This window comes from Rhinopithecus roxellana, chromosome 9 (genome assembly GCF_007565055.1).
Source record: "Rhinopithecus roxellana isolate Shanxi Qingling chromosome 9, ASM756505v1, whole genome shotgun sequence".
Lineage (NCBI taxonomy): Eukaryota > Metazoa > Chordata > Mammalia > Primates > Cercopithecidae > Rhinopithecus > Rhinopithecus roxellana.
The window spans coordinates 45,442,961-45,454,977 of NC_044557.1; the positions used below are offsets into that span (position 1 = coordinate 45,442,961).

General features: G+C 41.2%; 1 protein-coding gene across 1 annotated transcript; it reads right to left on the minus strand.

Annotated features, from left to right (window-relative positions):
• Positions 1-4,130: 4,130 nt before the first annotated feature.
• Positions 4,131-5,567, minus strand: SLC10A5 (solute carrier family 10 member 5). The gene has a single exon (XM_010378470.2). It carries the CDS (start codon positions 5,500-5,502, stop codon positions 4,174-4,176), a length of 1,329 nt encoding a protein of 442 aa, XP_010376772.1. The 5' UTR covers positions 5,503-5,567; the 3' UTR covers positions 4,131-4,173.
• Between the last annotated feature and the right edge of the window lie 6,450 nt (positions 5,568-12,017).

The window sequence follows — 12,017 nt, forward strand, 5'->3', positions numbered from 1 at the left end:
AACAATAAAAATAACTGATCACCAGGATCATCTGCCCAATTATTGATAATTTACTTATATACTGTTTATTGAGGACTTACTATGCTTCAATCAATTGTGTGGGGTTTTTTTTTTTGTTTTTTTGAGACGGAATTTCACTTTTGTCGTCCGGGTTGGCGTGCAATGGCGCGATCTCGGCTCACTGCAACGTCCGCCTAGCGGTTTCAAGCGATTCTCATGCCTCTCAGCCTCCTGAGTAGCTGGGATTACAGACGCCTGCCACAACGCCCGCCTAATTTTTGTTTCTTTTGCAGAGACGGGGTTTCACCATGTTGCTCAAGCTGGTCTCAAACTCCTGGACTCAAGTGATCCGCCTGCCTCGGCCTCCCAAAGATTACAGGCGTGAGCAACCACGCCTGGCCGAATTGTGTTTTTATATGCATTATTTTCCTTAAAGTTTTAACAGTTTCTTGAAAAAGGTATGATTAGCTTTGTCAGACAGATGAGGAAACTGAGGCTCAGGGTAGTTCAGTGATTTGTCCTCAGGTCACACAGCAAGAGCAGAGAGTGAAACACACGGAGTTCAAAGTTTTGGGGTTCAGAAAATGATACCCCACAATGAAGGCCTCAGAAGCAGCCTTAGAAGCAAAACTTTTTCTCTGACTCCTTTTGCTCTCCTGTCTCTGGTCCCACATTCTTCCCCAGACTAGTCACAGAAACTAGAATTCCTCTTTCTCACATCAGGTCCCAGAAATCAGGACCCCTTTTTTATAAAGCCAGCCATAAAACGTTAAAATACTACTCTAGGCCAGGCAAGGTGGCTCACGCCTGTAATCCCAGCACTTTAGGAGGCTGAGGTGGGCGGACCACGAAGTCAGGAGATCGAGACCATCCCGGCTAATACGGTGGAACCGCATCTCTACTAAAAACACAAAAAAATTAGCCAGGCGTGGTGGCGGGCGCCTGTAGTCCCAGCTACTCGGGAGGCTGAGGCAGGAGAATGGCATGAACCTGGTAGGTGGAGCTTGCAGCGAGCCGAGATCACGCCACTGTACTCCAGCCTGGGTGACAGAGCGAGACTCCATCTCAAAAAAAAAAAAAAAAAAAAAAAAAAAAAAAATATATATATATATATATATATATATATATATATATATATATAATATATAAACTGTAGCATTCTCCCTGTGTTTCTATGTAAAATCTGACCACAAAGAAATTATATGACTCACCCTGTCTGAGTTTAGGTCATAAGACCCCCATTCCAAAGAGGGTCCTATGGAGAGAAGCCAAGAAGAATCTAAGCAGACAGGTCTTACTGGATTTCCCCGTCTAATAGCATTAGATTATACTCTGTCCAACCATATTCTACACAGCTGTCCATACATTGTTGAAACTAAGCATAAAATGGACTGCCCCTTTATACCTTTGAGTCTTCATTCTGAAGGCTCCCAAGTCACATAAAACTATGATCAAATAAAATCCTTTTCTTCTATTTATCTGCCTTTGTTGGTTGATGTTCAGCAAACCTTCAGAGGACAAAAGGGAAGTTTTTTCTTTGGCCCTACAAAAGTTTACACACTGGGAATATATGGCACAATCAGATCACATTATATGAGGTACAAGGACTAGTTATGGTCTTAAAATGTTTCTTCTTCTTGAAAGAGTTGGCCAGGTGCAGTGGCTTACACCTGTAATCCCATTAACTTTGGGAGGCCGAGGCAGGCGGATCACCTGAGGTCAGAAGTTCAAGACCAGCCTGGTCAACATGGTGAAACTCTGTCCGTACTAACAATACAAAAATTAGCCCGGCATGGTGGTGGGTGCCTATAATCCCAGCTATGCAGGAGGCTGAGGCAGAAGAATCGCTTGAATCCGGCAGGTGGAGGTTGAAGTGAGCTGAGATAGCACCATTGCACTACAGCCTGGGTAACAAAAGTGAAAACTCCATCTCAAAAAAGAAAGAAAGAGTGGCATCGTGGTACATACATCATCATAGTGCAAAAAGCATCGCACAGATATAAGATGTCCTAGCTACAACTGGACCAGGAAAGTAAGTTAGTTATTTGGCTCTTCGCTTAGGAAGTTAGTGTTTCTCTTTATTTAATCAAAAGACAAAATGTCACCAATATGTTTCAGATGAAATGTCTTAGAGATGAGTGATTTGGACTGGACTCAATTCTCACACCTCACAAGGACCAATACACGTCTTTAATCAAAAAAGAGTGATTCTTTAGGTATCTGGTTTGGATGCCTATCAAATGATACTTTAATTTTCTTAAATTAAAAAAAAAAAAAGGCTTCTAAGGCTAGTTTTTCGGTTCTTCATTGCCAATCTTCTTAAAATAAAAATACTGCCAACTGCATGCTGACAAGTGTTCATTCGTAACCAACTAATATTTCCCAAGTTTTGGCAGAAAAGTCATCAGTCATCTAAGTTTATGTAAATGAATATGGTTTCAGTGACTTGAAAAAACTGCTAAAATCAGCATAAACAGTTTGAAGTAAAATAAACTAAATATCAAATATCTTATCCCTTCAAATTAAAACCTTTCAAGCTTCCTATGTCAGGTGAGCAGGAAGTCCAGTTTTTCCAAGAGGCCTCACTTCAACGTCTACTTCACATTTGTTCTCAGGTAACTCAGTATTTTCCAGTCCAAAGAGGCTGTTCGGCTTCCAAATGCCTTACTGAAAGTGAAGGAAGTAAAAATCTGCTGGTGCACAGGGAAGTCTTAGTGTTCAGGCTCGAATATAGCAGGGCTGGAAACTGGTCTCACAAATCCAAAGGATATTTTCTCTGGTGCTGTGAAGGTAGTTCACATGGCTGCAGAGACCTCAGTACAGGATGCATGGTCCTTGAGTTCCCAAAGGGGCAGTTTTAAAACTACAGTCCCATCTGCAGCCATTGCTCCCAAACCTAAGAATATCTGCTGTGCCCAGGTGGTTGTGTGGAGCAGGGGACAGCAACACAAACTCTGCTTCCTGGCATGATGTCCAGCTCCTCACTCTTCCAACCTTCCCTAAGGGGACTTCCCTCTTGGAGGGAGCAATAGAAAACTTCTTTAGTGATTATGATATATCCTAAGTATTTAAAGAAGGAATATAGCAGACATTTGGTAAATTCTCACTCAGTGAATGAATTTGTAAATTTCTATTTGGAGCTCTCAGTAGCACGTCAAAATGAGTATGTTTTAAAGTAGATGTGGCATCTCTGCCCTCAGAGCTGAGCTTTCTCCTGTCTTCCGTGTAATTTACCAAAGGCGTTACTGTTTACCCTGCAACACAGGGTCAGCTCTTCGACCTCATTTCTCTTCTGTCTTCTTTCTTTCTTTATAGTGAATGTATTTCCTACAGAAACAGCCTATAATTCAATTGCCAGTGCTCTTCTCAATTCTCAGTGCTATCACTTTTTTTTTTTTTTTTTTTTTTGCACTATATTGCTCCTTCCCTAAACCTTTCTAAATTGGCTTCTGGCCTCTCTCTCCACCCTCTACTCACTGTCAGATTAATTCTCCTAAAATCTAACATTGATCATATAGGAGACCACTGAAAGTATCATATTCACATCATAGCCTACAAAACATTCTCAAACCAACACAGTTGCAAAGTTGTCTACTTCCGGCCAGGTGCAGTGGCTCATGCCTGTAATCCCAGCACTTTGGGAGGCTGAGGTGGGTGGATCACCATGTCAGGAGATCGAGATCATCCTGGCTAAGACAGTGAAACCCCGTCTCTACAAAAAAAAAAAAAAAAAAAATTAGCTGGGCGTGGTGGCGGGTGCCTGTAGTCCCAGCTTCATGGGAGGCTGAGGCAGGAGAATGGTGTGAACCTGGGAGGCGGAGCTTGCAGTGAGCCGAGATCGTGCCACTGCACTCCAGCCTGGGCGATAGAGTGAGACTCTGTCTCAAAAAAAAAAAAAAAAAAAAAAAAAGTTGTCTCCTTCCTCTGAACTTTCATGTTATCATCTCCACCACTCATTGAGTACTTAGCATGTATGGATATGTGTGTGTGTGTGTGTGTGTATACACAAATACACCCACATATACATATATGTGTGTGTGTGTGTATTCTCTACCCCCAATGTCAGATTTTTAATTAGATTACAAGTGGCTTAAGAGCAGGTATCATTGTAGTTATTCTTTTACTCTCCCACAGTGCCCTACCCAGAGTAGGAATTCAGTAATGCTTTAATTGTTAGATTAGGGAATTTCTTTTCCTTTTATCTTGTAAGAAAAAGATACATCTTTTCTTAGCCTTGTAAACTAGAATGATCAGTAACATCTCACATCCAGAACACATGGCTACTGTAAAAGGAGCCACAGAAGCTAAATTGGCCTTGGACTGTGGAAAAGACAGCTGAATAATGGCAAGGGCTAAGAAACTATTTAACATCCCACTTTCGATAGCAACAGTTTTACAAACAGGAAGAGGCAGCATACAAACTTTAGCAAAGGAGTACCCAAACAGCAAACCCAAAGCAGGAACTAAGAGACCCAACAGAATCACCTCTAGGTTATCTGTTTTTAAGAACATTAATCCCACTGTGAAAGTCAAATAAATTCCTACGAACATTAAAATAAAACTCAGAGGTCTAATTATTCTCTCTAAGAAGCTTGCTTTTTCAGGTATTCTACGCTTGATGACTATTCCAATTGATACCGGTACAAGTATGAAAAGGAGTGTTGACACAATTTTAGAAACAGGAATATGGAATGTACCTGACAACCCTAATATCTTACTGTATATATAAGAATTGACAGGCATCATGATCAAAGCCAAAAATGTTGATGTGCAAGTCATCAAAATGGCCAATGTGAAATCTCCGTCCAGAAGCAGAGCAAAGAGATAGCCCCCACCCCCTCCTGGACACGTGCAGGTCATTACAACTCCAAACGCTTGCGCCTCACGCAATGCCACAATCTGAGATAAAAGAAATCCACAAAATGGCATCAGAAAAAACTGTGTAACTGCCCCAAGAATTACTGGCAAAGGTCTCTTCCATACTGTTTGAAACACCTGCAATTCAATCTTGCAACCAAATGCACACTTATTCAATAGTATTAGTGGTAATATAAGCATTAGGATATTTCTATCAATATGTATTGATGCCTGGAGAAGACTGTCCTTTTGTTTGAGCACTTTGACTTTCACGTTCTTAATTTCTTCAATGAGTCTTTCTTGCCTACCTTCAGAATCCCAGAGTTGAATAGTCACATTTGTTTCTCCTTCTTCATCTGTCACCAGATTTATGGTAAAGTTTGTAGCATCTGATGAGATCTTCTTGGTCACATTCACCATTTGTAGTATTTTAGGATCTTCTATTTTCACAAAGAGGTGGCTGGAATTAGGCTGTTTATCTTTGTAGCTTGAACTTACAATGATGGTTTCTTCAGTCTTTGTGAAAAATAGTACTTCCGTCTTCTCTATATTCAGAAATCTGAGAGATGACATCCTTGCTTCTTCTATAGTCACAGGCAGCAAAAGTAGAATAAAAAGTTTTCTAATCATTTTGAAAGCTGACATAAATCATATATGCAAAATCTTTTTTAAAAAATGAAAGAACATTCTTTATGCAGGTGTTCCAGTGATAGTCTGAGGGTGAGTTAGATAACAGTTGTTTTTGCAGGATCAAAGTCCAGTAGGAGGGACTGTTGTACTTTTAAACAAATATATAGCCGTCTAGGCAGCAATACAACTGGTTTAACTTGTGATTAAGACAATTAAAAAGCCATGGCATTTAGCAGATTCGATTTATCACAACAGAAATCTAATCTCTTCCTCTTGACTTCCTCATTTCTGCTTATGCAAAAACAAAAAAAACAAAAAAAAACCAAACAACAACAAAAAAACCCAGCCTCCTATTTACTTGAATTTAAAGCTTAGTGTCATCATTCGTTAGTTTCCTTGCTAAAAAAAATTAAAAAATTAAAAATTTAAAAGCAGTCAGGATCAAGAAATCTGTAATAGATACTGAGGACACCTAGAGTTCAAGTGTTACTATTTTCTTCAATCAAGTCAAAGTCAAATAAATACTCACTGAATGTCTGTTTGCCTAGGGCATGGAGTTGGGAGCTGGCCATCCCATAATGATTAAGCCAGATGCAGTTGCTGCTCTCCTGGAACTTAGTGGGGTGACCCAATATCACAAGTTAGAAAACTGCAGAGTCCAGACACTAGCCTTGGCAGCATCGCTTGGCTGCTAATAGTTTTCCTACATCTCTGAAGAATGATTGAATCTGTCAAACAAAAACTGATACTGATTTTTGTTTACTTAAGTAGGAAAATAATTTCCTGAATGGTTACCAGATAACTTGGGAACATAGGGAAAGTAGGTAGTTGGTGCCATGGCCAAAGGTACAAGCTGGTTAAGGGACCACAGCTCCTGGACACTTGGACCCTGACGCGATGGGGCAATGGAAAGACACTGGCATTGATTCCAATCTCTTATTCCTTCTTTGTAACACTAGTCTCTGTTCACAGTTAGGGGCAAGGGCATTCAATTGACCCAATTTGGTCATATCCCTCGGTTGCCAGGAATGAGAAAAAGCATCAGGCTTTTTGGGTTTCAACCCATAGACTCACACAATTGTATATTTCCCACATAAGGAGTGGGTGTCCTGATGCTAAGCAGCAAACCAACCAACCAACCAAACAACTGTTTACTATTAAGCCTACAGATGGGGCCGGGCACGGTGGCTCAAGCCTGTAATCCCAGCACTTTGGGAGGCTGAGACGGGCGGATCACGAGGTCAGGAGATCAAGACCATCCTGGCTAACACGGTGAAACCCCGTCTCTACTAAAAAATACAAAAACCTAGCTGGGCGAGGTGGCGGGTGCCTGTAGTCCCAGCTACTCGGGAGGCTGAGGCAGGAGAATGGCCTGAACCCGGGAGGCGGAGCTTGCAGTGAGCTGAGATCCGGCCACTGCACTCCAGCCTGGGTGACAGAGCAAGACTCCGTCTCAAAAAAAAAAAAAAAAAAAAAAAAAGAAAGAAAGAAAGAAAAAAAAAGCCTACAGATGTAGTAGTCTCCAAACACATGACCGTTTCAGCAGCTGTTTCATGTAATCATGATGCAATGTATTCAAGGTAATGCCAGTTCATATTAAGTATTTTAGATCATTTTGTTTCTCAAAAATGTGAAACCGTTTTTGTCATTTTAACGAGTTTTATAAAAGTGTACTGTTTATGTTGGTTAATCTTTCAAATGCAGTAGACCTTAGATCTCATAAATTTTATTAATATGTACCACATTAAGAAAAACAAGATCCACTGTACCAATGGTGAGAATAGGGAATGGGACTGTTCATTGATATTTCAGTTAAAACCTCCCTATTTTAAAATGACAAAAACAAAACAAAAAACAAAAATGTCATAAAACCTAATTTATCTTTACGGTTATGTGACCAAATATCTTGACTCATAACTTTTGTTGCCCAGGTCGAAGATGTAAGTATATCAATTTTGCTTTCCCTTTAGGACTCTATCTGCAACCCTTTTAGTTCTTCAGTTTCTCCAAGCCCTTTCATTTGAAAACTGTGAAGAATAAAGCCTGACAAATTTAGGAAAACTTTGATAATCTATCATTCATCTATATAAGGATTCTTCAAAATTTTCAAGGAAAATATATATTATAAAAAAGTGTGAATTTCAAATTTTTTTTTGCACCAGAATAAACTGACTTTTTATAACATGTCTCAAGAGGATCTAGTGAGAGACACTAACAAAGATAAGACATTTAGAAAAGAGCTCTTTTATCAGAGAAACATGAATTCTGCTAAAATTGAAACAAGAACACACATCGAATTTATGGTGAGGTTTGGGTGGAAGAATGGTGAAATCACTGATGCTTCACATAAAGGTTATGAGGACAATACCCCAAGGAGATCTGTAGTTTACAAATGGATAACTCATTTTAAGAGATGAGACAATGTTGAAGATGAAGCCCACAGCAGCAGACCATTCACAGCAATTTGTGAAGAAAAAATTAATCTTGTTTGTGCCCTCATTGAAGAGAACCAGCAATTATAGCACAGACAATATCTAATATGGTTTGTCTCTGTGTCCCCACCCAAATCTCGTGTAGAAGTGTAATGAGAGGAAGTGTTGGAGGAGGGACATCGAGGGAGGAGACTGGATCATGTGCATGTTTCTGATGGTTTAGCACCATTGCCCTAGTGCTGTCCCATGATAGAGTTCTCACGAGATCTGGTTGTTTGAAAGTGTGTAGCACCTTCCTCTTCACATGCTATCTCCTGCTGGCCATGTGAAGATGTGCTTTCTTCCCCTGCTGCCATGATTTTAAGTTTCCTGAGGCTCACAGACATGCTTCCTGTACAGCCTGTGGAACTGTGAGTCAAGCTTCTTTTCTTTAAACAATACCCACTCTCAGGTAATTCTTTTTCTTTTTGGACAGAGTTTTGCTCTTGTCGCCCAGACTGGAGTGCAGCGGCACTGTCACGGTTCACTGCAACCTCTGCCTCCCAGGTTCAAGTGATTCTCCTGCCTAAGCCTCGTTGAGTACCTGGGATTACAGGTGTTTGCCACCACTCCCAGAAAGTTTTTATATTTTTAGTAGAAATGGGGCATCACCATGTTGGCTAGGTTTGTCTCGAACTCCTGACCTCAGGTGATCCACCCGCCTTGGCCTCCCAAAGTGCTGGGATTACAGGTATGAGCCACTGTGCCCGACCTCAGGTAGTTCTTTATAGCAGTGCAAGAATGGACTAATACAATATCCAACACCATAGATGTCTCAGTTGGTTCAGCTTACACAATGCTGACAGAAAAATTAAACTTGAGCAAACTTTCCACTTGATGGGTACTGAAACTATTGCACCCAGATCAGCTACAGAGAAGAGTACTTTTGTTCTCTCTGTGGGTTTTCTACTTAAAATTTTAGTTGCCTTTCAATAAAAATTTTAAACAAGTGGGATCAAGATCCTGAAGCATTTCTTCCAAGAATTGTAACAGGAGATGAAACATGGCTTTACCAAAATAATCCTGAAGATAAAGCACAAACAGAGCAATAGCTACCAAGAAGTGGAAGCGGTCCAGTCAAAATAAAAGTGGACTGGACTAGTCAAAAGCAAAGGTCATAGCAACTGTTTTTTGGGATGCTCTTGTTGACTTTCTGGAGAGCCAAATAACAATAACCTGCTTATTATAATGGTGTTTTGAGGCTGGGTACAGTGGCTTATGCCTGTAGTCTCAGCACTTTTGGAGGCCAAGGCAGGAGGATACATTGAGGCCAGGAGTTCAAGACCAGTCTGGGCAACATAGCAAAACCTACCTCTACAAAAAGAAAGAAAGAAAAAAAAAATTATGAGAGTGTTTAGAAACAGGCAAAGTTTTAGCAGAAAAATGCCCAGGTAAGCTTCACCAGAGATTGCTTCTCCGCTAGGACAATGCTCCTGCTTATTCCTCTCATCAAACAAGGGCAATTTTGAATTTTGACGGTAAATCATTAGACTTCCACTTTAGAGTTCTAATTTGGTTTCTTCTGACTTCTTGTTTCCTAATCTTTAAAAAAAAAAAAAAATAACTTCAAAGGGCACCCATTTTTCTTTAGTTAATAAACAGACTGCAGTAACATGATTAAATATCCAGGACCACCATTTATTGTGGAATGGACTAACTAGATGGTATCATTGCTTACAAAAGTGTCTTAAACTCGATGGAAACTGAAAAATAAAGTTTATGTTTTGTATTTTTATCTGTTTTCTTTTTTGAGAAAGGGTCTCACTTTGTTGCCCAGGTTGGAGTACAGTGGCAAGATCATGGCTCACTGTAGCCTCGACCTCCTGGGCTCCAGTGATCCTGTTGCCTTGGCCTCCCAAAGTTTCAGGATTACAGGTGTGAGCCATCACACTTGGCTTTTTTTTTTTTTTTCGAGACGAAGGCTCGCTCTGTCACCCAGGCTGGGGTGCAATGGTATGATCTCGGCTCACTGCAACCTCCGCTTCCTGGGTTCATGTGATTCTCTTGTCTCAGCCTCCCAGGTAGCTGGGATTACAGGCGTGCACCACCATACCTGGCTAGTTTTTTGTATTTTTAGTAGAGATGGGGTTTCACCACATTGGCCAGGCTGGTCTTCAACTCCTGACCTCAAGTGATGGACCCACCTTAGCCTCCCAAAGTGCTGGGATTACAGGCTTGAGCCACTGTGCCCAGCCCTGGTCTATTTTTATCTTTCAGTTTTTCCATGAACTTTTTGAAGTTCCCTAGCATTTGCTGCCTGATTTTTTAAACTAGAACTCATTTGTATTATATTGTTATTTCCACTACTTACGCAAATGTAAAACACTTTTCTTCTCTTTGTGGATTTCCTACTTAAAATTTTGTCTGCAAGCAGGTGGAAAGATGCTAGAGTGGAGTGCAGAGAGTGAATCTTTAAAATTTTTCTAAGCATCCTCAACTGAAAACCCTAATAGAAAGCCTGAGAAAGTTGTCTGCTGAGTAATTTAGAAATAGAGCACTAGAAACTAAATCTTTTCTTTCTCCCACACCTTGTTCTCTTTAGGAGATGGCTCCTGCTGCAGGCACCAGTCCCAGTACTAAGGATGCTAGCTCCTGTCTCCACCAGACAAGTTTGCTCCACTCTCTGGGACCACACCTAACTTACCACCAGTAAGCCTGCTAATATTAATAATATGAGTCCTTCCATCCAGACTGCCTTGCCTTTTTACTATCTAATCATTGATAGGACTTCTTCATTCTCCTTAGGTTTAACTCAAGTCCTGTCAGCCTTACTTCCCCACTTCTCAACCTTGTTATTATTTTTCTGGCATAGTTTTAGTCAACTGCATGACCATGTGTTGATCTTCTCGTATGTGCAAGTAATTGTGATAAACATTACGGTATTAGTTGTCATTAAAACTTATTGATATCTGGGGATATATTTAAGTGTTATACTTTCTTTTTTTTTTTTTTTGAGACAGAGTCTCGCTCTGTCGCCCAGACTGGAGTGCAGTGGCCAGATCTCAGCTCACTGCAAGCTCCGCCTCCCGGGTTTATGCCATTCTCCTGCCTCAGTCTCCCCAGTAGCTGGGGCTATAGGCGCCCGCCACCTCGCCCGGCTAGCTTTTTGTATTTTTTAGTAGAGATGGGGTTTCACCGTGTTAGCCAGGATGGTCCCAATCTCCTGACCTCGTGATCCGCCCGTCTTGGCCTCCCAAAGTGCTGGGATTACAGGCTTGAGCCACCGCGCCCGGCCAAGTGTTATACTTTCTGATAAAAGGGTTATTGGAACATAGCCATACTCATTATCTACTAAATTAGCATCTGCTACACTACTTTGCATATAAGTGCAAGCATAGCACATTTTATGGCGCTTCATTTTATGTTGCATCAGAATAAATCAAATGGTCTTTTTTGCTTTGTCACCCCGGCTGGAGTGCAGTGGCACAATCTTGGCTCACTGCAACCTCCACCTCCCAGGTTCAAGTGATTCTCCTGCCTCAGCCTCCCCAATATCTGGGATTACCGGTGCCCATCACCATGCCCAGCTAATTTTTGTATTTTTAGTAGTGGCGGGGTTTCACCATGGTGGCCAGGCTGGTCTCGAACTCCTGACCTCAAGCGATCCACCCACCTCGGCCTCCCAAGGTGCTGGGATTACAGGTGTGAGCCACCATGCCGGGCCTACCAGAGCCATTTTTCTAATAGCATGCATGAACTTTGTGTATCTGTGTCACAGTCTGGCGATCCTCTCAATATTTCAAACTTTTTCATTATGATTACGTCTGTTATTGTGATCTGCAATTCATGATCTTATACTTGTAGATGTGGTGGAAATGGCAAGAAAACAAGAAGTAGAAGTAGAGTTTGATGATGTGATTGAATTGCTGCAATCTCTTAACAAAAGCTGAATGGATGAGGTGTTGCTTCTTATGGATGAGCAAAGAGTGGTTTCTTAAGAGGGAATCTCGGACAGACATTGTGGCTCATGCCTGTAATCCCAGCACTCTTGGGGGCTGAGGTGGGCGGATCACCTGAGGTGGTGAGTTCGAGACCAGCCTGACCAACATGGAGAAACCC